The sequence below is a fragment of the Myodes glareolus genome, chromosome 4 (assembly GCF_982192425.1).
Source record: "Myodes glareolus chromosome 4, mMyoGla1.1, whole genome shotgun sequence".
Classification (NCBI taxonomy): Eukaryota; Metazoa; Chordata; class Mammalia; order Rodentia; family Cricetidae; genus Myodes; species Myodes glareolus.
The window spans coordinates 94,807,228-94,834,349 of NC_142029.1; the positions used below are offsets into that span (position 1 = coordinate 94,807,228).

The 27,122-nt window shown below is 43.7% G+C and overlaps 1 protein-coding gene across 4 annotated transcripts in view; it reads left to right on the forward strand.

Annotated features, from left to right (window-relative positions):
* Positions 1-11,655: 11,655 nt before the first annotated feature.
* The window catches only part of Aplp2 (amyloid beta precursor like protein 2), a 65,917-nt gene continuing 50,450 nt past the window's right edge, over positions 11,656-27,122 (forward strand). For 2 of the 4 annotated variants that reach the window (XM_085689773.2, XM_085689774.2), the window contains exon 1: positions 11,656-11,859. In XM_085689773.2, coding sequence (XP_085545899.2) covers positions 11,755-11,859 — 105 coding nt within the window. In that variant the 5' untranslated portion in view covers positions 11,656-11,754. The remainder of the gene's footprint in view (positions 11,860-27,122) is intronic. The other 2 variants (XM_085689771.2, XM_085689772.2) reach the window with 1 other exon arrangement.

Below are 27,122 nucleotides of genomic sequence, written 5' to 3' on the forward strand. Positions count from 1 at the left end.
GAGAGCAGCAAGTCCCAGTCAGGCAGCCTCCAGGCGGGTGAGAGACTGAGATGGATAGGCATGCCATGCAAAGTGAGGTTGGACATTTACTTAGTGGGCTATGGAAGGGAAGGGGAGAGGGAGGGAGAAGGGGGATGAGGAAAGAAACAGGAAGGGGGGAGAGGAGAGGAGCCACAGCAGCAGCTACCTCTTTGGGAAAAAGATGGAAAGGGAAGGGATTGGGCTGTAGGCAGGCAGGAAGATCTGGCTGCCTCAGCAGTGGACAGGGGAGGGAGTGGGCAGGGCTTGTCTCTTAAAGGGACAGGACAGACCATCACACTGAGGATTGAACCCGGAGTTAAACCAATGAGATGCACCTTAGCATGCATTCTTGTTTAAGTCAGTTTGAGTAGATCTTTCTGTTATTTATACTGAAACAGCTAATGAGACAGGGCTAGCTATCATCCTAATAAATTCATCCCAAAAGAGTTATAATGGCTGGCATGAGAAAGTTCCAGAAAGAGTTACAGCGAGTACATTGATGGCAGCATTAGTATTTTAAATGGAATTTATAGCAACTACCCTATGTACTTAGCAATGGATTGTTAATAAAACAAAGAGAAACAAAAGAGAAGAGATCCATCTCTCCCGATATTAAAAGAGTAATACGTGTTCATTATAGAAAATATAATATATCGAGGTGTCTAAAGCAACTGTTTATAATTTTACTATCTAGAAGATAATATGTTGGTTTATTTTCTTCTAGTCTACTTTAAATGCATAATTAAAAATACTCTATGTAGGCAATTTTCATTATGTTTTAAAATAGTTTATCATATCTCCTGGAGTCTGGTGACTCATTCCTGCAATCCTAGTACTAGGAGGCAGAAGCAGGAGGAACAGGAGTTTGAGGACAGCCTCACCTATACAGTAAGCTCAGAGACAGTCTGGGTACATGACTGTTATGCCCGGTCTGTGGGTACCCCAAAAGACCACTAGGGAGACCGACTCACCGAAATGCAAAAGTGGAGTTTATTGTATGCACGTTACAAGCCGGCAGGGACCTTGCCAGCACAGCAGCGAAGGGAGATACCCCACCCTTCTAGAGGGCACTATTTAGAGGCAAAATCCAGAAAAGTTATATTAGCTGGGTGTAAGGTGATGGGTTCAATACTGATTGGCTGACATTTGTCAAGGAGTGTCCTGGTGAAAAGCAATGGGTGTGTGCTGGCAGGTGATCCTATCTACAATTGGTTGGAACATTAGAAATTTCCTTTGGATGGTCTGTTCCTGGGTGGTGCCTGGGTAATCTCAGTTTGTGGTCTTTCTCAGAACCAGGTATTGCCTTATGGTGCGGTACAATTCTGTATTCTGTCAATTATGTTTTAAATAAACGCCGATTGGTCAGTAGCCAGGCAGGAAGTATAGGTGGGACAACCAGACAGGAAGTAGAGGTGGAGCAATGAGAACAGGAGTATTCTGGGAAGAAGGAAGCTCTTTTCCGAAGTCCTGTCTAGACATCAAAGAAGCAGGATGTGACCTGCCCTGCTGAAAAAGATACTGAGCCATGTAGCTAACATAGATAAGAATAATGGATTAATATATGTTATAAGAGCTACTACGAACCCTGAGCTAATGGGCCAAGCAGTGCTTTAATGAATACAGTTTCTGTGTGATTATTTTGGGGCTAAGCTAGCCAGGTGCCAGAGTAACAAGCAGACCCTCATGTTACAGCCTTAGGGTAAACTACTGAGACTCAGGCCTCTATTGAGCTTGTCATGGCTGGGTCCTACAATAACAGTACTTGTGTCTATGGAAACTAAGAACTAGGAAGAGAGTTTACTTTCATAGTGCTTGCCATGTCTGCAAGAGGCTCTGAACTCAGTCTTCTACTTCAAAAGAAGGAAGTAAATAACTAATCTCTCAAATGCATTTATTATTGAACATTTGTTCTCATCTTAGATTATTTTCTTAGGCTAGAGTCCTGGAAATGAAGTGAGTACAGGGTGCATATGGATATGAAACTACATAATGTATACAAAAGAAATCTGTAAATTGAAAATCACTGTTCAAAATGAGCTATTATTGATCTTTTGCCATCTCTGAACCCTAACTTTTTCTACTCTCCCAGACAATGATATATGACTTCCTGCCATCCTGTATCAAGCACTTACTAAGAACTGTGTACAGAGCTAACCGCTAGCTAAAATTCCTTCCCTTGGGTTGAGATAAACAAGGTCTACCCGGTAACAGTCTCCTCCTAGACTGAAACATTCCATCCTGCAGGGAAGCTTTTTAAGCAGCTCAAAATAGCTTCAGGAAGTCCCCGAAAGTGATCAGATTCACTAGGCCCCTCCCAGTCAGAATTGGGGGGGGCGTGGAAGCTGAGAGCCCCACCTCAGACAGAAAGAAGCTAAACCCAAAGGAGACTCCAAGATCAGCGCGCTGCCTGGAAGGGCTTTAGACCCACCCAGGTACCTCTCCAAACTGCTGAGCTGCTGGCAGGCTGTGCAGTGTGCTCCAGGTTCCCAGCTGTGTGAGCCATCACCCACGCTGGGTGGGGGGTGCATTAGTGAGGCTGCTATCTTGGAGTCATTTCTGCTCCTGTAAGTAACCTCTCACCCATACTCCTGTAAGTAATCCCAATTAACACTCATTGATTCATCAAATTGGACTTCGGTGATATACCCATACTTTGGTCTGTCATGGGTTCCCTATCTGGGGTAAGTAAATGTACATTGCGGTTTTTTTTTTTTTTCCCGGAAAAGGTATGTCATACAATACCTCCCTTCTTCCCCTTCTTCCCGTCTTCCTAGTCACTCTAACTCCTCTGCAAGGCCGTGTGCAATTAAGGCAGAGCTGAATAAACAGGAGGTAGGGAGTTGCTAGATATTCAAGGGAGGGTCGCCTGACCCTTTCCACCCTCCAGGAGGGGATGTAAACATTCAACAAAGGCAGCTAGATAATTCTTTTGCAAACTGACTTAGCAGAATTCCCCAAGATGGTAGTTGCTTGGTTAGGGTAGTTACACACAACAGCATAAGCACTTTCTCCATCATCATGTGTAATGTTTATGAAAGAAACCCTTGCTTAAAAGGTGATATCATGGGGCTGGAGAGATGGCTCAGCGGTTAAGAGCATTGCCTGCTCTTCCAAAGGTCCTGAGTTCAATTCCCTGCAACCACATGGTGGCTCACAACCATCTGTAATGAGGTCTGGTGCCCTCTTCTGGTCTTCAGACAAAATATTGTATACATAGTAAATAAATAAATAAATATATATATATATATATATATATATATATATATATATATATATAAAAGGTGATATCATTCTAGTTTCTAAAAACAAACATCACTTGGGAGGCAGAAGCAGAGACAGGAAGAGCTCTGTGAGTTCCAGGGCAGCCTGGTCTACAAAGTGAGTTTCAGGACAGCTAAGGCTGCACAGGGAAACCCTGTCTCAGTGTGGGTGGGGGGGAGAAAGAATGCCAACCTTGATTGAGATACATACAGCCAGGAATGACAGAGCAGGGACAGGGGTTCTGAACTGACCTGAATCTAAAGTTCATCTGCTGTCCCACTATGCATCACACAGCTCTCAGCTCACCTGAACACTTAGCCCTTGCATTTCTTCTGCATCCCCGAAGACACAGACTAAGGGCAGCTTCTAACTCCTGTCATTCCTGTCTCCACCCTGCTTCAGATTCCTATTACGTGGTCTCTAGGTTACAGCAATCTCTTGTGCAATCTCTCTAATCTGTTCTTTAGCACAGAATGATCTTTCTAAACTGCACATCTGACAGCCATTTAATGGTTTTCTATAGCTGTCAAAATTAAATGGTAAAATCTTTGTCCCTTGGGGTTCTTCTTCTCCTTCGTCCGCGTGTTGACACACTGCTTCATGTCCCGTGTCGATGCCTATACAGATGACTTTGTACTTTTTAAATTCCACATTTTAAGGTCATGATTAGAAGGTTAGAAAGTACGTAGAGGTATAAGGATAACCAGAGTATCTGGAGACATCGTCATGGTCAAAATAGTTAAAGAAGGGGTCATATTTATATACAAAGGAAAGGCTCTGAGAGTGAGGGGCACGTGGAGAATGACAGCGCCTTCGGAGGTATGAGGAACATCTGCTCAATAGAAAGACAAAAATTTGGAGGCTGGGCATGTAGAATACTTGATAGAAGACGTGCCTAACACCCACAAAACCCTTGGTTCAGGCCTCAGCACTACATAAACCAGGTATGGTAGCACAAACCTGTGGTGCCAGCCCTGAGATAATGCGGAGACAGGAAGATAAAAAGTTCAAGGTCATTCTCAGCTACATAATCAGTTTTAGCCAATTAAGGCCAAATGAGACCCTATCTCAAAATAAGAGACATATTTCAGTAGAACTGTGGGTTTTTTCACCTTTTCATTACATATGTTGTAGCTTCCTTGTTTTTCTTTAGAGACTGGGGTCTCAAGACATTACCCAGGAGAGTCTTGGACTTCTGGGGTCAAGTGATTCTCATCTCCCGGTCTCCCTTCTGACAAGATTCCCAGTGTTCACCTCTGAGCCCAGCTTCATTATGGATATTGTAGAAGGGATTTCTGCACCCGATTGAAAGATGGCCTAATGCTTTCAGTTAGGAATATTCTTAAGACGAGCCTCTCCACCGACGCAAGTAATTCCAATCAGACCAAATTAGACCGAATCGATGCCCACGTTTACTGCAGTGCTCCTGGGTGGCTGGGAAAGCGTGGTGGGGGAAAGAATAAAGGGGAGGGGGGACCACGCAAAACCCCAAACCACGCATTCTTTTTCTCGGCAGCCTAAAGAGCCTGTGGGAGTGGTCCTGACCCTCCCTGGGGATGGGTCAGTGCTTGACAGGCTTTTCTGGAGGTGGAGTCCAGACCAAGGCAACTCCTGGGGGAGGGGCCTCGAGATGGAGCTTTGTGCTCCATTGGCACCCCAAGGATGAATGCCAGGGGCTGGGGTGACGCTTTCAATCAATCACTTTCAAATTCTTTGATTTGGGTATCTCAAAGTGAGGGCCTTCAAGTGTCATATAGAGATGACCATTGATACCAATTTACGGTGGAGGCAGCTCCTGCCTTCGAGATTTTCATCAGCATTTTACATTTCTGCACTGGAGGCTGAAGATCATTCTAATTCTTAGAATTAGATCAAAAAAAGAACCCTAAGAAAATGACGTTATTATGGACAGCTGAGAAAAACAATCACAACACGGAGGTAGAACAAAGCAAGTAAAGTACAAGCTCACCTTCTTTCAAGGGGACTTGGGAGCAGCATCAGATGAAAGAAGCCAGTCAGGCTGGCTTACCCACATGGACCACCCCCCCCCCCATCACTAGCAGCTGGAGGCAGTTTTTCTGTAGAGCTCACAAACACTAAGCTTCGAGGCTGCCCTTTTGCCCCAGTCTTTTTTCTAAAGCATCAGTGAGAGCCCTAGCAATCTTGTCCAAGATGCCTTAAAACCCAACCCAAACCAAACCAAATCGTTTGCTTCAAGCCTGCAAGCCAGCATCTTAGTGGAACAAAACAGCACATTCATTGCATGTTTTAAGTGTTATTTATCTTCAGGCATTTGATCTTAGACATACCTACATATCTAGGATATATTTCGACTCTAATTAGTGCCAGCAATGTTATCGTTGAAAACAAACAATAGTCACATGTTTACTCTTGGGCCTCAAATTTGGGGCTATACCCTGATAAAGAGCACTTGCTATTTGTCTGGTTTGACAAATCCTTGTTCTAGTTTAGAACAGCAGGAATTAGAAGACAGGCTTTGTAAATTAAAATCGTCACATCCTAATTATCCACTCCTGTGGTAAAGCTGTGACTCACATAAGGCCAAACCTGCTAAGACCAAACCTGTTCTACTTCAAGTAGCTCCATTGTTTCCCCGAGAAGTAATTCCACCTACTGGGCCTAGTGGCAGAGCGAACACTGAAGCCTTCTAAGCTGGAGAGAAAGATAGGCTGGCTAGATAACTTTCGAACACCTCCCGAGTCACGTTTTTAATTAGCAGTAATCACTCCTGGGAGAAACCTCATTGGCTGTGATACCGTCAGTGTACAAAGCTCTGAGTCATCACTATAGAGGTTTCTCTGTTTATTATTAGAAGTGTGATTTTACAGGAGATCACAAAGCCGTATTCAAATGTGAGAGAAAAGAAAGGCAAGGCGTTGATAGATTTTCACATGCCCACTGAGGGATTTATCCGAGTGTCTTTTTGACAAATCAAAAACCAAGCAGGGAGCATCTCTAAGAGATGGCTCTACTTGTTAGCGCTTCTCACTGAACAGCCACTTACATCTCCTACAAGTAGCTTTTCTCTTTACAAAGAAATGACTGACCAGTGATCACGTCTCCAAGGTCAGCAGTCCTGTTCCCGTCTTCATCCTACTTGATTTTGTCTAGTTTTCTATTCTCTGCTACCCTGCCTGACATTGATTGGCTAGAAAAATAACATCTTTCTGATCTTTTTTTCTGCTCCTCTTGTTACATTGCCTATTAGCTCTTATGGATTGAAGTGATGAACTTTGTGTAGGTAACTCCTCAAATTCTAACCCCGACTCCAACATCCCTCTGGGCATCGTCCTCCAAGTACTTAAGGCTTCTTGTATGGGCACCGTCCCTGGGATGTCACATCATCTGCCTCCCATATCATAATCACACTTTTTCTATTTCTGCCAATGACATCAGCAGCAGCACATTTTCCTAGCTGCTCTGTTTGGACATTTGAAGTTCTGTTTATTCCCCCTTCTTTACCTCCACTGTATACCATGGTTTCTCAGGCAGCAACTGGACAAGAGTTTCCTTTTGTCCTTGTCTCCATCCAGTCCCAGTGCGTCTCTATCATATTTCTATGTCCTTATTCCTTCCCCGGAGTTACAGCCTCTACTTGATTCCTTATGAAGCTGTCACATTCGTTCTGGCTTAAAAAGGCCAGCTCTGGGGGAGCTGGAGAGATGGCTCAGAGGTTTAGAACACTGGTTGTTCTTCCGGAGTTCAACTCCCAGCACCCACATGGCAGCTCACAACTGTCTTTAAGGGGATCTGAGGCCTTTTCCTGGTGTGCTGGTGTGCATGCAGACAAAGCACCAGTATATATGAAATACATAAACAAATGAATCTAAAATAAAGCTCTTATTGCGTTATTTTTGTTTTGTATTTTTTGTTTGTTTGTTTGCTTGTTTGTTGAGACAGGGTTTCTCTGTGTAGCCCTGACTGTCCTGGAACTCACTCTGTAGACCAGGCTGGCATTCTTATCTATACTTTCTTGGGTAAACAAATCAACTCTCCTGTCTTCACTATGTATTAAAAACTCTCCTCTCCAATACAACGAAATGCTCATATACTCCCTGACACATTCCCTGGCTTCCCAGGGCCACACTTGGCTTGCATTGTTTCTTCCATGCTTCTTGTTCTTCCCTGACATGGCTTTTGTACAACCTGTGTGCATGCTCACTGTACATGCCCAGGAAATCTCTTGTACCCTCTCTTTTACACTCTCTGGCTGAGGTCCTCAGCACAGGTGTGACTAACTTCCTCCTCCTTCACACTCTCATCTTAAGAAACTTCAGTTTTCCTCTTAGGTTGGTTATGACTCCCCACCCGGCACAATACTTATGCGTGCTTAATTTTTCTTCTCTCTGCCAGATTTTAAAGCTCAGTAAGTTAGACATCAATTCACCAGTTTTATGGGAATGGAACCTAGGATCTCATCCATGCTAAGCACACGCTGTGCCACTAGCTATGCCTCTGACCTAGCAAATATTCTTTGAATGCTCATTGAGAATAATCCCTATGCTAGACTCTGAAGGTAGCTCCCTTCAAGAGTGTGTGGTATCAACAAATGGTGTAGCAGGGGTAGGTGTATGTCTTTGGAGAGACACTAAGGTGTTCTAAATTCAGCAAGGAAAATGACAATGACCAAATTACCCCAAAGGAAACAATATATGAACCAAGTCTTAAATACTGAATCAGCCAAAGAAATCAGGAAGAGGACAACATGCAGCGAGAAGCAGATGTGTGAAGGCTACCAGCATTAGCCAAGGAATATTATTACTCATCTACATTTCCTTCCCTTGCTGCAATGGCCCCAGCAGCAGTTAAACAGGACTATTCCATTAGGAACATCCACAAGCATGATTTGTAATGAAACAACAAGGGCATGCAAGGGATTATCAGAAAGTAAATTTTTCTTACCCTTTTTGTTGTTAGCTGCTCTATAATAAAAACCGTGGTGGCAACATAGCTATAGCTTAGTCATAGAAAATGCTTTCCCAAAGAAATAGGGTCTCTATGTTGCTTGAGGTGCCCTTCCTGCAGTTGCAGAGCCAACGGATGCCTTGCCTCAGCCTTCCGAATAACTGCAAGGACAAGTGACGCCCCCTATGTTCAAGTTATGTATGGTAATTTAATGTTCTAATTTAGAAAGCTAAAAAAAAAAATCCGCAAGTTTGTTTCCAATTAAAATTATTTTTCCGAGGTTGGTAGTACAGGCCTGCAAAATCACAGCACTTGGGAAACAGAAACAGGACTGTCCCAAGTCTGAGGCCAGCCTGAACTGCAACAAACAACAATGTTGTGGGGCGTTGTTGTGTTATTCCTGTCCACCATATCCAAGAATTGAGAAACCCATACTTTGGAGCACCAATTCTTTTCTTTTCTCTTTTTTTCACTTATCAATCCATTTTTTAAAATTCTTAAATTCCTCTCACTCTTACATTTCTTAGAGACAAACAGAAATAAAATCCATGAGCCAAAAGCCCAAGCAACACTAAAAGCAGGGGAAAGCTTATAAAACTTAGTATGGATCCCAGCATTAACAGCTGAACAGAGAATGTGATTTTCCTTTAAATTCTTAGCAGATGATAAAGTGTAGAAACTGGACACTTATGGATTATTTCAAGTCTAGAATCACTGGCCAGAAATCACACAGTTGAATCATGGGAAAACAGCAGGAGGAGGTTACAAGCAACCCTCATCCTCTACTGGTCTAGCTGAGTGCTGATCCTTACTTAGGAGGACTAGTGGTTTGGAGGCTGTAGCTGAAGACAGAGTATCTGCAAAAAAGAAGCGTGCCTGGTGTGCTCGGAGTCCTGTGTTCGGTTACCAGAGCTAGAGTAAATAAAACACTAGTGAATTAATTTCCTAGGAAGCTTTATAAATATATGCATATTTTGATTCCCTTAGATCATCTTAGCCTTAGAGAGTCAGAATTTCTGAGGTTTGGGTTCTTTTTTGGGGGGGGGTGAGGTGGGAGTTCAAGATAGGGTTTCTCTGTGTAACGGCCATGACTGTCCTGGAACTCACTCTGTAGATCAGGCTGTCCTTGAACTCACAGAAATCTACCTGCCTCTGCCTCCCGAGTATGTGCCACCACCTGTGGCCCACGGAAGTTTGAGTTCTTTGTAATAAAGATCTTAGTTGATTCTGGAAAACAGTTTCATTTGGGAGCAGCAGTCATGGACAGTCTGCATTCTCTCTATATGTTGGATACATGCATGACAGATGAATGAAGAATCCTGATAGAGTTAGAAGTAGAACCATGACCCCTGGGCTTTTCTTTTTCCAAACAAAGAAATGCACATGTCTTAAATGTACTCGGAGGATACTGTTTTAAGAGAAAGTCTGTCTCTTATGAAAATAGCATAAAAAGTTTATCTTAGAGCCTTTTACTTTTGTGCACAAAAGATAATAAAAAAATAAGATCTGGCACTCTTAAACTTTGGTCATTGACACAAATATAATTTGGGACAACAATTTATCATATGAGAGCTTCAAGACCAAGTACACTCCAACAGCATCACTTAATACAAACATTTTAGAGTCCAGAATATTGGTGAATGTATCAATCACTTTTCATGAACACTTTTTAGTATTTAGAACTTAAAATATAAATAAAGTTTTTTTTCAGGACCAACTTGTTTTAAGCTGAAGACCCATAAATCATTTCCTATATTTCATTTTCTCTCCCACACATTGGATGCCATTAACTATGTCTTCGTAAAGGACAGAGAGACAGAGGAAAGAGGGGGAGGATCCCAAAAGGGGTGGGCAAGCTCTTCAGTGCCCTTATCTCTTCTAAGGGCTACTAATCCCATCATGAAACGCCCCCCATCCATGACCTCAGCTAAACCTAGTTACCTTCCAAAGGCTTCATTGACAAATGTCACGACATTTGTTCAATGTATAAATGAGAGCGACAGCAAATTCAGCATTAAACTCAAGCCAGATCTATGGCCGCTGGATTGAATAACACAACACTTATTGGATGATGTCCCCATCTGGAGAGGCACTGGGCACAACACACAAGTCTTGTCAGTGATGTGAGACATAGAGACCTAGCTCAAGGAGGTGGGATACATACAGCCCTCTCAGCATTTTGAGGTGGGTGAAAAGACATCTGCATGAAAGAATGACGATGTTTCCTGTAGGTGGATAATGGAGGACCGCGGGGATAGAGTAGGAGCAGGAAGGGCTGTGCAATGGAAAGGTGCCTGGCATCTTTGGAGAATGAGGCAGAGCCAGTTTCACCACAGCGGGACTGCTCACGTTGGCACGTAGTTGCAGAATGCATCTGTAAAATACAGGGTCCTTACTGTCCTGCTCGGCCCACCATGGACACTCTCTCTCAGGAACCCGGTTCTCTATTTGGATGAAGCTAAAGAAATGAGTCCAGGTCTCTGCAGAGGGTGGTACATAAATCACCCGCTACGGAAAGGAAACAAAGCCAGCAGAGCCCTCGTGATGGGGAGGACAAGGTGCCAGTTGTGAAATGGGGCAGCAGGCCGCTTTCCCAGGAGCCGAGATGCTGAGAAGCATGAAAAGAGAGAGAAAGCGGGTCTTTTGCTTTAGAGATCTCAAACTGAAGAAAAACGATGCCAGAAGCCTATCCTGATACATGAGAAGAGGGGGGGGGGGCTTGTGTCTCAGTGGTCCCGGCGCCCCTGGCCTCGGTGGAAGGCCCCTCTGTGCGGCAGGGGCTGCGGCGAGGCAGAAGGAGCTGGGAAAGGACCTAAGGAGCAGAGGTCAACAGCGTGCAGACACTGCGCTGTTCAGGGGCGAAGCAAGGGCGCAGCGGTCTGGAGGAAGAGCACACCCCGTGAAGCGCTAGGGAGATCAGAACGCTGGCTCTCATTCTCCCGGGCCTCGGGGATGGTCCTCTGTAAACCGTCCTGGACTCCCAACAATTCATCCTGTTTTTAATTAAAACATTTCCAGAACCCCCCAAAGAGGGCGGTACCCAAAGGAATATGGAAAATACCCCGCCGAGGTGGGGGAGTGGGGTTTGCTCGAATCCCGAGGCTGAGGGCGGATGAAGCAGAGCCACACGGACGAAAATCGCACAGGAGCCTTCTGCCCTAGGAGCAGCAACCCACAACCCGCCCCGGGAACACTCGTGCTCCCCCCGGCCTCGGGTCCGGAGCGGGGGCGGGGCTGGCCGCTGATGGGGGCGGGGCCATGCGGGGGCGCGCTCTGGGCGGGGAGGGGAGCGGGCGCGTCCATGCCCTGATTGGACCTGGGCTGGGCAAAGGGCGGCATCTTAGGCCAGTTATGCGGATTTGTATTGGACCCTGCTGAAGAGGGGCGTGGTTTTGTGAAGTCAGTTCCGGTTGGTGTAAAACCCCCGGGGCGGCGGCGAACGGGCTTCAGATGTTTCTGGGTCGCGGTGCGGAAAGCGCTCTGGTCTGATCGCGCGTGAGAGCGGGAGAATCCAGCGCCACCAGCGCCACAGCTACCCGGAGAGGGATGGCGGCCACTGGGACCGCGGCCGCTGCGGCCACCGGCAAGCTTCTTGTCCTGCTGCTGCTTGGGCTTACAGCGCCCGCCGCGGCTCTGGCTGGCTATATCGAGGTGAGGACCAGGCGAGCGCAGGAGTGGCATGTCCTCCGGCCGCCGGGGAGCGCGGCCTGCGGGCGGGTGTGGGTCCGCGGGCGGGGGCGCGGCGCGAGGTTCGGCGCTGCTGCGGGTGGCCGGCCCCAGCCCCCCGCCCGCGCGCCTCAGCTTGGCGCAGAGCTTAGCTCTGAGGTCGGGCTGCCTCCGTCGCCGCAGAGGCCAAATGAAAGGCGTCGGGGCTGCGGGGCCGCCCCAGCCCCCTACCCGCCGGCGGCGCCGCCGCATCCTCAGGGACACCGCACCGCGCGCCCTCCCTCCCTCGGGACGGTGCGCGCCTCGGCCGTGCGCCTTGCGGCTCCGCGGCGCTTTAGATGGGGGCGGCCGGCGCGCTGTCCCTGGTCCCCGCAGCGGTCGCGGGGCCTCGGCTTCGGGCTCGCACCTGGCAGCCGGCGCGCAGCCTTGGTTGTCCAGGTGGACCTGGCAGCGGGGATGCGGCTCCAACCCTGGCGAGCGGCCGAGATGCCGGGGAGACGCCGCCGGGACAGCGGGACGCCCTGCGCCCTCCTCCGCCTCCCAGCCGGTTGCCCAAGTCTGGCAAACTAGGGAGCCGGGCTTTTCTGCTCCCACGAACGATGAGCCTTTAGGGAAAGTACCCGCCGACACATCGGAAAAGCCTTTCAGGAGTACTTTCCCGGGGTCAGAATCCCTCGGGTTGCTCTGCACCAGAGGTCACCCCTGTTAACATCTTTGCTTGCCCTGGTGAAGTGCCCGGGGTCCCTGGTGGTTGGCGGGGAGTTCAGGGCGCTGGAAGAAGCGGGTGTGGACCGCGTACTGCGGCGTACTCTGCACCTAGCCTCACCGCAAGAACCTCTGTCGCCGAGGGAGACTGGGACTTTGTTTACCCTCTTTCACGAATTAGGGCTTGAGCCGTCGGGCTGGAATGTGTGTTTCTGGTGTAGTTTATTTCTTAGTGCCTGCTCGTTTTTAAAAACCACCGTGGCTTTCTGCATGTTGAGCTAACGTCAGAGATTGCGTTTGATTAAATAGGGATTACCTGAGAACTTTGTGAGTAAAACCCCAGCTTAGAATGTATTCATTTCTACAGAATGTGTAAATATGTCTTTGGGTAGAAGAAATCTAATGAGGAAAAATCCTCCTGGTGGAACAGTTCAAGAAAATCTTTGTATACATCCTGCTTAAAACTTTTTGGCTGAGGTGGAGGAAAAGATGTTAAGTGTTAAGTGGAAAATAGCTGATGTTCATATACGTGAACTTTTAGATTATTTTACCCTCCACACAGTAGGCAGGCGGTTTCTGTGATCCCGGATAAGCTGTCTTGTGGAAACAGCTACATAAAGCAGGGTAAGAAGAGAAGGGGTGAGGGGTAGGGAAATTGAGTTTTATATATTAGGTGGGACGTAATGGGTCAGGGTGTCAAAAACCATTGTTCACACTCAGCCTCACTTCCCAGTGGTGTGAGAAACCTCAGGCATTAGTGAGTTCGCAGCACAGGATTCACCAGTTTTAAAGAACCCATTAACACGTCTCCAGGGGAAAATACCATTATCAGGGTTTGTTGTTACAGGGATTCATTTTGACTGTTAGCCACACTGGTCAGTTGAAAAGTCTGGCTAAACAAAGTAAGAAACATTTGTGCAAAGCGCTTTTTAAATGGTGTTTTTTGGAAACTTCGTTTCCTTGGAACTGTATTCATTCACACTGTCATCTTTTCAAGTGGTCTTTATTTTTTGCTGACTGGCTGAATTTTATTCACGTGTGTAATTTGTGCTTGGTATTAGGCAAAGGATTGCTAAAGCCTTAATTTAGATGAGAATGGCTTAAATCAGGATGTCTTTGAGAAGGCCCTTATTGAGATTAGCCAAAGGGATTCTCGCCAAATCCCTGATCAGGTTGCTTGGCACAGAATTATTGATTGGCGAATCTTTACTGTTGCTTGGTGGTGACTAAATTAATCTTTTACACCTTTTTTTTTTAATACCTCTCTCTGTTCGGTGCATTTCCTTTCATAAATCCCAGGGCAAGTTCTCTTGTGTTTAAAGTCCCACTTAGGAACCTAAGGATTTGTGCTTGTACCCAAACTGTTCCCTTTACTATGGATGTTGAAGTGTCTGAGAGCCAGAACTTGATTGCTCTGCTCCATCTGAAAGCAGTCTTTGGCTGCGCAGTGTCCAGGAAAGCTCAAGTACAGCAACCAAGGTGGAAAGACTCTGGAAGGTGGTGTGGACTGTCGGAATCTACCAGGGTACTGCTTCTGTTACAGCTTTACTTTAAAAACACTGCTGGCAGCAGAGAAACTCACTGAGTCTTACCAATCGGTCCTCTTTTATAGAAGGGAATTATTTCATTTCTCTCTAAAACTGAGCAGTCACATAGTGTGACTGGCCACCAGTGATGTAGAATCCTGCTTGCTGCATGCCTTATATGGTTGAGTAAAGAATTCTTCATTGAAGTGTATATTTGCAATTTTGAAAAAAAAATCCTTGAAATATTTTAAAAGGTTTATTTTTATGTTTACATATGTATCTTTGTTGAGTTTAAGGCATATGTGTACACTTGGAGGTCAAAACAGGTTGTTGGATTCTCTGGAGCTGGAGTTACAAGTGATTGAATGTGAGCCACCTGATGTGCATGCCGGGCTCCAGATTCAGGCCCTTGGGAAGAGCCGGAAGTGCTCTCAATCACTGAGCCATTTCTCCAGTCCCTCTTTAAAATATTTGTAAGAATACATTCATTTATTTATTTTGTGTATTGAGGCCCACTTGTGGCTGTCATAGGAGAAAGTGTGGGAAATACTTCTCTACTTTGACTGTGGAGGTCCTGTAGAACAAACTCAATTGATCAGGCTTGGCAACAATGCTTTTATCCACTGAGGTATCTCACTGACTGGGAAAACAAACTCTGAAGAAGCTTCATTTTCTGAATTTGCTTTGAAAAGTTTATTTTATGAGATAAAATGCCAGTCAGGTATTTTCCTATGAAACTGTAGCTTCTGAATTGAGATGCGCTGTGAAGTAACATATTCAGTAGGATGTGAAGACTCAGTATGAAAACTTACAAGTATATCAACTTTTATATTAACCAATTAAAATGCATTTACATTACTTTTCAGTTTCTTTGCTCTGATGTGACTGCTAGAGAACTGATTGCCACCTATGTAAGCCCCTTCATAGTTCTTGTGCACAGGTGTGCTCAACTGCTCACGACTGGTCCTGCACGTTGTCAGCACAACTGTCAAATATATTGCAATTCTACTCCCACCCCATAGTCTTGCTTCAAGTTGTTGACATGAGCCCTAGTTTTGTGGGGTTTTTTTGGGGGTGTGTGTGTGGCCTCTTCTTTTTAAAGCACAATTTTGAATGTTATTTTTTCCCCTTACTAACATTTTTCTTCAGTTCAAATTGTATTAGAAATGACCCCCAAGCTTACAAAAATGCAAAACTGTGCAAACAGCGCTCATGAAATTTACCTGCACTCAGCATCAACATTCTGAATATTTAGAATTTGCTTTCACATGTGGGTTGTAACTCAGTGGCATAGTGCCCAGCACCCTGTGGAGAAAGGATGGCTCATTTGTTCTGTTCTCGTTATTGTGTTTGTCCCTGCTATGCTTGAAAATCAGTTGCATACGTTACCCACCCTCTTTGCCGCGGTACAGTGTTCTGTGTTCTGTGTATATATCAGTTTGTTGGTTGATCTGAAAGGCTAATATGCTTTTGAACTATTGGTATTAGTATGTGAAAGGTTGTGTAACTTTCCAAATATAAAGTTCAGATTTTTAACTTATTCTTAATGTTTTGAATTTAGGAAGATCAAATATAACTTTTCAAGGTTCTTTACTCACTATTACTGAAATTCTTTAGGGTTTTACCCTTTTTTGTTGTTGTTGTTTTTGTTTTGATTTTTTGAGACACGTTTCTCTTTGTAGCTTTGCAGCCTGTCCTGAAACTCGCTTTGTAGACCAGGCTGACCTCGAACTCAGAGAGATCAATCTGCTGAGAAGTGCTGGGATTAAAAGTATGCGTTACCATCGCCTGGTGGTTTTTTGTTTTTTTTTTTCCTTAAAAAAAAAAAAAAAAGACAAGGTTTCTCTGTGTAGCCCTGAAACTCATTCTGTAGACCAGGCTGGCATCGAACTCACAGAGATTCTGCCTGCTTTTGCACCTCTTTAGTTGAGTGCTGGAATTAAAGGCGTGTGTCACCACTGCTTAGCCAGTTTCACATTTCTTGCTTATTTTAGATGTAGGTGTTGTTACTGTTACTTTGCGTTTCAGACTGGCCTAAATCTCATGATCCCCCTGACTCAGGCTGCTGAATGCTGGGAGTACCAGCACATGCCACCATACCCAGCTTGCATTTTATCCTCTTTAAATCATCAGGAGAAAATTTGTATAGGTGGTGTGTACTTAATGTCTAGATGTTAAAAACATAACAAAACAAAAAAAATAGTCTGAAATTATACCATTCAGGGAAACCTGGAAAAAAATTTTGGTGATGTTTACATTTCCAGATATATGATGTATAGAAACTTTGCAAAAGTGGCACATTCTGCATATTGAAACTGGTATCAGCACTTATTTTTAATTCTCTTAAAATGAGTTACTTACAGAAAATAACTTTTCTGTGTGACTAAAGCTAGGGGCTAATCTCTGTTAGACTGCAGTTGCCATGGAAGGGCCAGTTGAGAAGAGAATTCTAAATTGCCTCTAATTTGATTTTCATGTTGTTTTTTAGTGTGATAAACTAGATTACTTCAGAGCTTAATTGAGTTTAGTATACTGTACCTTGATTTATAACTTAAATTGAAAAGTAGACCATGTAGGTGCATTCAGATAGGAAGGGATTCCAGTTCTGTGTATCAGGTATAACAAATAATTACTTTTGCTGAGGGAATAATTTTTTTTAATACCATAGCCATCTTGAAGTGTTGTAGTTTTGAGAAGTGAGTTTTTGTCTTTTTTTTTTTCTTTTCTCTCTTTCTCTCTTTTTTGAGACGGTTTCCACTATATAGTTTTGACTGGCCTGGAACCTTGGTATGTAGACCATGCTGGCCTCAAACTCACAGAGATCTGTCTCTGGCTGTCCAAGTAATGAGATTAAAGGCATGCTACCACGACCAGCTGAGAAGTAATTTTTTTTTTCTGGTGAGAAATGAATGTTAAGACCTAAAAGCATGCTAGAAAAATATGCTGCTCTGATTCGTATCTCCAGCTGTTTTTATTATTTAAATGAGGTTGTCTTAAACTGTATTTGTTTTAATTATTATTGCTATTACTGTATGTGTATGTGTGTTTTTGCCTGGATGTACATTTATACCTTGTTCATACTTGCACTCGAAGATGCCAGATTAGGGTTCCAGATCTTTGGGAACTGGGTGGTTGTGAGTCACTTTGGATGCTCGGGATTGAACCCATGTCCTCTGGAAGAGCAGCAGTGCTGTTAACTACTGAGTCATCTCTCCAGCCCCTGTAATCTGTTTTTAAAATAGGAAGCTTAGAAGCTGACTGTTCCTTTATTATTTGTCTAGTAGTACTAACCGCTTATTGGTTCTGTGCAGGATGCCAAATGATGCAGTAGTGGAAGCTGCATGCATCTGTTGCTTTCTGCTGTCCAAATGCACTTGCATGCATTTTCAGGATTTCATTGACAGCATCAGGTAACTGAAATAGAGAAAATACTGTATCAAATGAGCGATGCTCCCCACACCAGTTTTGTCTGGTGAAATAGGTATTCTCACTACCATCCAAAAACTGAATCCAGTAGATTCCAGGGTTTGATGGTCAGTCTGGCCAGGGCATGAGTCTGTCTGTTTTATTCTAAGTCCACTGTTTTTCTCCCCTAATGTTTCTGGCTCTAGGTTTCTGTAAATTCATGCAAATTATATTATAATATAATTATAATACACACCAACCTCAACAACTCTTTAATGTCATTATATTATGGAGCTTTGCCATTTTATATTTTTCCGTTGATTATAAAAACCTTTCAGTAATTTTTTTTATAAAGTGCAAACTCTTTTATAGTAAACTTGTTTTTTTATCTTTGTGTTCTAACACACACACACACACACACATATTAGCATTATTCACTGTAGGATGGTGTATCAGAGTCGGCGGTGTGGCTTTATTCAGGAAAGAGGCTGTCAGCTTAGGATGTATTTTACAAATCTTGGTCAGTGAGCTGTGTAAGTAGTAAAATTGAGGTTCAGAAAGAAGTTATTTAAATTTTGGCATGGGATAGCTGTAAAGCTAGTTAATTGAGCAACTCATCAGCAACCTTTTTACTCCGCCTTCCTGAGACTCAATTCTCTGAAGATGGTAGTGTCCAGAGGACAGAGTTGTCTTGTGTCTCCCTTTGTGGCAAAGAAACATTTCCCAGTTTGCTGGCAAGAGACTCCTTAAATGTCACTGGCCAAAATTAGTATTGTTTGCTTTGAACCAGTGCAAGGCTGTGTAGAAGAAGGATAGGTTAACTTCAGTAGTCTCTGATCCCTTGGACCTGCTTTGGAGAATAAAGCAGCCTTCAATCAGATTGTACTTGGTTTGAAGAGATATTGATGGTAGCAATCCAGTGTCTGTTACAAACGGTACTCTCCACTTGGGAAGCTCTGTATGTGAGTTGTCTTAAAGAGAAACAAGTATTCCTACCTACTGAATTACTCTGAGTTAAAAGTTAGCAGATGAGATGTAATACTTTGTTTACTGATGCAATGCTCCTCCTTATTTGAACCTACTGTGAGGATTTCGTGAGGTAAGAATGTGGAAATCACATGTCAAAGTGCCCACTCACTTGCTGCCCTCCCTAGCAAGGCTTTCACAAGTCTTTTGTTGTTGTGACATTTTCTGAGAGAGCGCCCCGGTCCACCTGTGTGCACGTGTGTGGGGAGGGGCGGGCAGGAATCAGCTCTCTTTCAGCACATGGATCCCTGGGTATTATACTCAGGAGCAAGTGCCTTTACCTTTGGACCATCTCAGTGCTGCCCCTCCCCCCCACTCCAGGTCTCCGCCCAGACTGGACTTGAATTTCCTGTGTAGCAGAGGATAACCTTGACTTTTTTTGTACTGGTTTTTTTCTTTTGGGCCACCAACCAGCTTCCACTGAGCTGACATGGAGTTATGAATAGTTATGAATAGTTATGAATGTTCGACTTTAGCTTATGCTCGTTTCTGGCTAGCTTTTTTTTTTTTTTAACTTAAATTAACCTGTTTCTCTTCACCTACATTTTGCCTCGGATTTTTACCTTTCTTTCTGTATGTCCTGCTCAGTATCTGCTGGCTGGCAGCTGCCTGGCTGGCCCTGGGCATCTCCCTTTCTTTCTACCTTGTTCTCTCCTCTTGATCTCAGATTTCTCCTATTTATTCTCTCTGCCCCGCAGTCCTGCCTATTCCTCTCCTGCTTAGCTACTAGCCTTTCAGTTTTTAATTAGACCAATCAGGTGCCTTAGGCTGGCAAGGTGAAACAGCAGCATAGTTAAACAAATGCAGCGCAAACAAATGTAGCACATCTCTGCATTGTCAACAAAGGCAGCAGAAACAAATTTAACACACCTTTGCCTAGTTAAAAATATTCCACAGCCCCCCCCCCTTTTTTTTAAATAAAGAAACCAAGTCTCATTGTGTATCCCTATCTGGCCTGGAGTTCCTTTGTAGGCCAGGCTGGCCTTGAACTTAACAGAAATCCACTTGCCTCTGCCTCCCCGGTACTGGGTTTAAAGGTATGCAACACCACACTCAGTTTAACCTTTGACTTTTGATTCTCTTGCTTCTACTTCCCTTTGCTGGACACTCTGAACGTGGCTGGCAACGAAGGCTGACTGAGAAGCCAAGGACAGTGGCACTAGATTTTTATTCTACTGCATGGACTGACTTTGTGGGAGCCTGGTTTGTTTGGATGCTCACCTTTATAGACCTGGATGGAGGGGGGAGGACCTTGGACTTCCCACGGGGCAGGGAACCCTGACTGCTCTTAAGGCTAGAGAGGGAGGGGGAGGGAAAAGGGAGGCGGGGAGGTGGAAATTTTTAATAAATAAAAAAAAACAAACAAAAAAATAAGTGTGTGCCACCAGGCCCGGTTTATATTGTAGTGGGGTTGGAACCTGGGTCCATGACCATACTAGGCACATACTCTACCAATTGAAATTTGGGCCCAGCTGTCCCTTGCTTATTTTTGAGCTTTTAAAAGTTGCAAATATACAAAAGAAAGTAGATAAGCATATTGTCATGAATCACTTCCAAGGTCAAAAAAAAAAAAACCCACAAAACACACCCCCTTTCTGTCCTCCAGAAGTAGCTCTCCCCAGTATTAGGTATTTATGCTTTGCAGTCTTAGCAGATGTCCTCATTGACATTTCCTTTTTCATTTTTTAAGATCCATGTAAATGGAATTACTCAACATATTCCTTACTATTTGGTGTCTTTAACTAAACTTGTTTTTGAGAGTTGTTTGTATTGAACAGACATGTGGCTCATTGGCTTCTGTTGCAGTATTGTCTGAATAAACCACAACTTACATTGCCCTTGGCAAGTTGAGTTGTTACCACTTGGAGTTAAGATGTGCTTTTTACTGAGAACATTTTTGTTTTCTCAGGCACTGGAAATTGAACCCAGGGCCTCTAGCATGGCTAACCACATGCTCTACCACTGAAGTAATCAATCCACCACAAAGGATTTATTTTTAAATTTTTTATATGCATGAGTGTTATTTCTGCATATGTGTTTTGTGCCTAGTGCCCTCTGAGGACAGAGGAGGGCATCAGGTCCCTTGGAACTGGAGGTATAGCTAGTTATGAGCTGCTATGTGGGTGCTGGAACTAGAACTGAAGGTCTCGGTCTGGAGAGATGGCTCAGAGGTTAAGAGCACGTGCTGCTTTCCCAGAGGGCCTGGGTTCAATTCCCAGCACCCACATGATGACTTACATCTGTAACTCTAATCCCAGGGGACTCAACACCATCTTCTGGTGTTCTCAGACACCAGACATAAAGTGGTACGCAGGTATAGATGCAGTCAAAACACCCATACACATAAAATAAAAAAAAAAAATTAGAAATAGAACTGAAGGTCTCTGCGGAAACAAGTGCTCTTAACCTCTGAACCATCTCCAGCCTACCTACCCCTTACTCTCTTAATGCTTTTGAAGAAGTTCTGCTTTTTTCCATTAAAGTATCCAGTGTGTTGTACAGAAAGTGAGCCCGCTGTTTACTGCCAGTGTTGGCTGTTTTCCAGTTTCTGGTGGTGTGGTGGTGGCGATGGATATTGGTCCCAGGACTTTACATGTGCAAGACAAGTGTGTTGTGGCTGAGACTGTCTCAGACCTGTTCATTTTTTGTTTTGACTCAGGGTCTCGATAGGTACCCAGTTTATTCTTGAACTTGTGATTCTCCTGCCTCAGTCTCTTGGTGCTAGAATTGCAGACCTGTACTCCACAGTGTCTCTTTATTAAGTGCCTTTATTTTTGATTCTGTTTTAAATTTCTGTTTTATTGTCCTCTCTACTCTTGTGCTAAGTAATAAGTTTCACATTTACTAGAACAAGCCCTTTGCAACTTGGTTATTTTATCTGTTTTTCTTTTTTAAAGCCTATTTCTTTGCATGTTTACCACATCACCAAATACATACCTGTTGGAATTTGTTTGGAATTGCACTGAGTTTATGGATCATTTGGGGAAATTTGACATTTCTTCCATCACTGTTGATAAAGTAAAATTGTCATTTTGTCCAATAACTTTGCTTCTGTCCAAATTCTAATCATTTACTTAGGAATAGATTTTGTGATTTGTGACTGCCCTATGTTCAGTCCATATAAGCTTTTTTTTTTCTTAATTGCACTGGCTAGAAAACTCTAGTAAATGTTTTATATAGGTGAAAAAGCTAGAGTTGGTGGAGTATCTGTTATCACTGGTCTCAGAGGGAAGCAGTGTTTACCATTTATATGATATTTAAAGATCCCAGATAAGAAGTCTTTGACTGTAAACTTACAAAGATGTTTGGTATGAATGGGTGTTTTGCTGTGTGTGTGTGTGTGCGCGCACACACACACACTATGGGTGTACACGTGCACTATGTGTGTACATCATTGTCTGCAGAAACCAGCAAAGGGTGGAACTGGGGTTATACACGGTTGTGAGCCATCAGTTGGTACTGGGAATCAAACCTGGGTCCTCTGGAAGAGCAGCTAGTGATTTAACCACTGAGCCATCTCTCTAGCCCTGTGAGTATCCTTTATTCTCCTTCCCTTTTCCTTCCCCCCAAACTGTTACAGTCTCAAAGTCTTCCTCTTTCCCCCACTGTTTTGTTTTGTTTTACTTATTTTTTTGGATTTGTTTGCTAAAATTTTGTTTAGGATTTTGCCTTCATGCCCCAAAATGGGTTTGACATATAAGCCTTCTCATTTAAATATATTGCTTAATTTTCAGCTATGTGGCGCTTTTTGGTTGTCTTTGTTATTTTAAACTTAATTGTATTATGGTCAGAGTGTTTGGTCTATTTGATGGTTGCCTTTGAAATTTCTTGAAATATCATTTAAATTTTTTTTTATTTTATGTGCGTTGATATTTTGGCTGCATGTGTGTCTGTAGGAGGGTGTTGGGGCCTCTGGAACTGGAGCTACAGACAGTTGTGAACTGCCCTGTGGGTGCTAGGAATTGAATCCTGGGCCTCTGGAAGAACATCCAGTACTCTTGACCACTGAACCATATCTCTAGCCCCGAAACATGTATTACAAGTTGTATATTTTGTTTATACATGTTCTAATCTTGTTTTCATGTTGTTTGGATTATTACAACACACATACACATACTGTTTTGTTTTTTGAGTCGTGATTTTTCTGTGTAGCCCTGGCTGTCCTGGAACTTGGTCTGAAGACCAGGCTGGCATTAAACTCACAGAGATCCGCCTGCCTCTGCCTCCCAAGTGCTGGGATTAAAGGCATGCGCCACTGCTGCCCTGCATATTTTAACTTTCTGTAACTGAAAAATGCATATTTAAAAAATTCTCATTATTAGCCGGTGGTAGTGGCACTCTCCTTTAATCCCTTTAATCCCAGCACTCGGAGGCAGAGGCAGGCACATCTCTGAGTTTGAGGTCAACCTGGTCTACAGAGCTAGTTCCAGGACAGGCTCCAAAGCTACAGAAAAACCCTGTCTCGAAAAACCAAAGGGAAAAAAAAGTTATTGTGTGTGTGTGTGTGTGTGCATGTGCACATGCACGTACCATGTATGTCCAGTCCAGGTGCCCGAGGAGAGCACTAAATCCCCTGGCATCAATGCTGAGGCACTTGTTAGTCACTGGATATAGGTGCTGGGAGCCAAACTTGGGTCCTCTGAAAAAATACCAAGCATTCTTAACCACTGAGGCATCTCTCCGGCCACACCACTGTTATGTGGTGTGGAGAATTGTCTGTATCTGTCAATCATGTATTTTAATAAAACGCTGATTGGCCAGGCAGGAAGTATAGGTGGGTCAACCAGACAGGAAGTAGAGGCGGGGCGATGAGAACAGGAATATTCTGGAAAGCAGGAAGCTCCCTCTGCGATTCCTGCAGACCACCGAAGAGGCAACATGTAAGCTGTCACACTGAGAAAGGTACTGAGCCCTGTGGCTAACATAGATAATGATAATGGATTAATATAAGTTACAAGGACTAATAAGAAGCCTGACCTAATGGGCCAATCAGCTTTATAACTTATAGAGATCTCTGTGTGATTGATTCTCTGGGACTTGCCGGTTGTGGGGTACCGGGATGGACAGAAACCCCAACAAGCCGGCCCTCATGTTACAGTTGTGATTTATTCCCCACCCCCATTTTTTTTAAACAAGTTTTGCTTTCTCTTTCTGGAAGAAAAAAAACTGCCTTCATACTTTAAAAACTTTTACTTAGTAAGTTTTTGCCTTTACCGGTTTTAAAAAATACCAAACACGTGTATATATGTGCATACATGTATGCATTTGTATGTACAGACATATGCTAGAGGTTAGCTTCAAGTATCATTTCTTAGAAGCTGTCTACTTTGCCATTTATCTATCTGTCTATGTATCTATCTATTTATTTATTATGTACACAGGGTTCAGCCTGCATGTATGCCTACAGGCCTAAGAGGGCACCAGATCTCATTATAGATGGTTGTGAATCACCATGTAGTTGCTGGGAATTGAACTTAGGACCTCTGGAAGAGCTGTCAGTGCTCTTAACCTCTGAGCCACCTCTCCAGCCCATCTACTTTGGATTTTGAGATAGGGTTCCTCCCTGGGGCCTAGGGTTTACAGTTCAGGGTTGTCAGCAAGCCTCAGGGATTCTCCTGTTTCTGCTCTGCAGTCCTGGGATTACAAACCTGCGCTGCTACACCTGCCCACTCCCCCTCTGGTTTTTTGAGACAGGGTTTCTCTGTGTAGGCCTGGCTGTCCTAGAACACGCTTTGTAGACCAGGCTGGCCTCAAACTCACAGAGATCTGCTTGCCTTTGTCTCCCAAGTGTTGGGATTAAAGGCATGCGCCACCTTTAATTCTCCACTGCCCAACCACACCTGCTGACCTTTTTATATGAATTCTGGTGTTTCAACGTGTGTCCTCATGCTTGCAGAAAATTACTGAAAGCAAGGTTCAGCAAGGAAAGCTTAAAAGTAACCAGAGAGTCTCTTCAAAGAATTTAACTAACCGTCAATACCCAGAAGTGAAATATGATCTTTCAGATGATAAAAGAGCTGGCATGATGTCTTGGTGGGTAAAGTCCTTACTATACAAGCCTGACAAGCTGAACTTGACTCCCCAGAACCCATATTAAGTTGGAAGGGGAGAACCAGCCCTACAAAGTTGTCATCTGACCTCCACAAACATTCCACGACATGTACATGTTTTCCATCATACACACAACAGCCTTAATAATTTAAAGTGATAAATAGAAATTCTGTTACCAACCTGTTGTAACAACAGTGATGGATTAGCAGGTAAAGGTGCTTGTCACTGAGCTTTTGTGACCTGCAGGACCTACATGGTAGGAGACAACAGACTCTTGAAGTTGTCCTCTGACCTCCATGCCTATACTATGGCACATACACACCCATCCACATTCACATAGCACATACATACACAAATGTTAAAAACTTTCAGTTACACTGGTACCAGGTGTGGCAGCTCTTTTATCAGAGTCCATTCCTGGTACTGAATGCTTCAGATCACATACGTAAGTCACTGTTGTCTGAGCCATCTCCCCAGCTCCTTTATCAATATTTTGTTCCTATGTTTCTATTCTTTTTAGTTTTTCAAGACAGGGTTTCTCTGTGTGGCTTTGGATCCTGTCCTGGAACTTCCTCTGTAGATGAGGCTGGCTTTGAACTCACGGAGATCCACTTGTCTCTCCTCCTGAGTGCTGGGTTAAAAGGCATGCACCACCACCGCCCAGCATTTCCATTATTTTTTGTTGAGTTTTGCTCTTAAATATTTTTCTTTTTTTAATTAATTTATTATGTACACAATATTTTGTCTGTGTGTCTGCCTGCAGGCCAGAAGAGGGCATCAGATCTCATTTCAGATGGTTGTGAGCCACCATATGGTTGCTGGGAATTGAACTCAAGACTTTTGGAAAGCAGGCAATGCTCTTAACCGCTGAGCCATCTCTCCAGCCCCTTAAATATTTTTCTACTGTATATTTAGGTGTGATTTATTTGTTTATGCATTTATTTATTTTTATTTTTAAGATAATCTCACATAGCCCGGGATGACTTTGATCTTACTCTGTTGCTGATCCTCATTCCTCTATCACCTGGCTTTTAGGCATGAGGTCTGCATGTGGAGCTCTTTGAATATGTGTGATTTGGTGTCTTTCGTTACTTTTTTAGAAAGTTTTCGGCCATTATCTCTTAAAAAATAAATACCTATTTAAATAACTGATTCTGCCTAATTATCTCTTTTCCTATAGGACTCCAAAAAATATCTTAAGACATTGCCCCACTAAATTGCTGTTTCCTTTTCTCTTTGTTTGAGGCAGGGAGTCATGTAGAGCAGGCTGGTGTCATCATCTCTGCTGCTACAGTGAGCTTTGTCCTCCTGCTTCTGCCTGTTGGGTCGATGCCACAGTGCCTAGCTTGTGCCTTGCTGTGGGTGAACCCTGGCCTGGTACATACTAAACAGGCGCTCTACCTCCTGACCTCTCTTTCCAGTTCTATTCATGAAACTGTCTTCGTTCCTTCCTTTCCTTTCCTTTCCTTTCCTTTGACAGGATTTCTCTGCATAGCACCGGCTGTTCTGAAACTGCTCTGTAGACTAGGTTGGCCTCGAACTCTGTCTGCCTTTTATCTCCTGAGTGATGGGATTGAAGTCATATGCCACCACAGCCTTGTTCATCCATTGAATTCTTAATTCCAGTTTTGTAATTGAAAATGTTATTTTTAGGTCACAGTTTGTCTTAGTTAGGGTTTCTATTACTGAGATGAAACACCATGATCAAAAAGGAGGTTGGGGAGAAAAGGGTTTATTTGGCTTGCTCTTCCATCTTGCTGTTCATTATTGAAGGAGGGGAGCTGCTTGCTGGCAGCCCAGGGATGGCACCACCCACTATGGGCTGTGCCTTCCCCAACTGATCATTGATTGAGAAAATGCCTTACAACATGGTGGCATTTTCTTAACCGAAGTTTCTTCCTCTCTGATGACTCTAGCTTGTGTCAAGTTGGCACACAAAACCAGCCAGCACACAATTGAAATTTCCAATATTGTGTTTTATCTTTGAACATGTTTTGATGCCTTGGGCAGTCTGTCTGAAATTATGGTATTTGTGTGTTGGGGCTGGTATTCCTGTGAATCTTTAAGTAATTAAGAAAGTAGAAATGATTAGCAGTCTTTTGTTGGTTGGACAGTTACAGTGTCTGGTATTTTTCGTGTATCCACTGGAGCAGGACAGGAGTTAGGATTATCTGTTCTACAGATGTGTGAGCTGAGGTGAGTGCACATAACTAACTTAACTGGTCCGGACGAGTAAGTGTGAACTCAGCTCTGTAATTGTGCTGACTGGAGGACAGTTGGCCTTTGAGGTAGGGTATCTCAAATCAGTGTGAATACCAAGACATTTGGATAAGCCTAACCATTAGGCCTCATCATTTAGGCGATCATTAGTCATATAAAATGAAGGAAAAATATGATTTTTCAGTTTTCTTACCAAATCACTAGCATGTTAGAAATTCAGGTTTCCCATAGTAGCACAATACTTCTTGAACCTGTGTGAAGTACCTCAGGTTATACTTGCTTCTTAAAATGTCTTGTTATAAATACCTAGAAAGG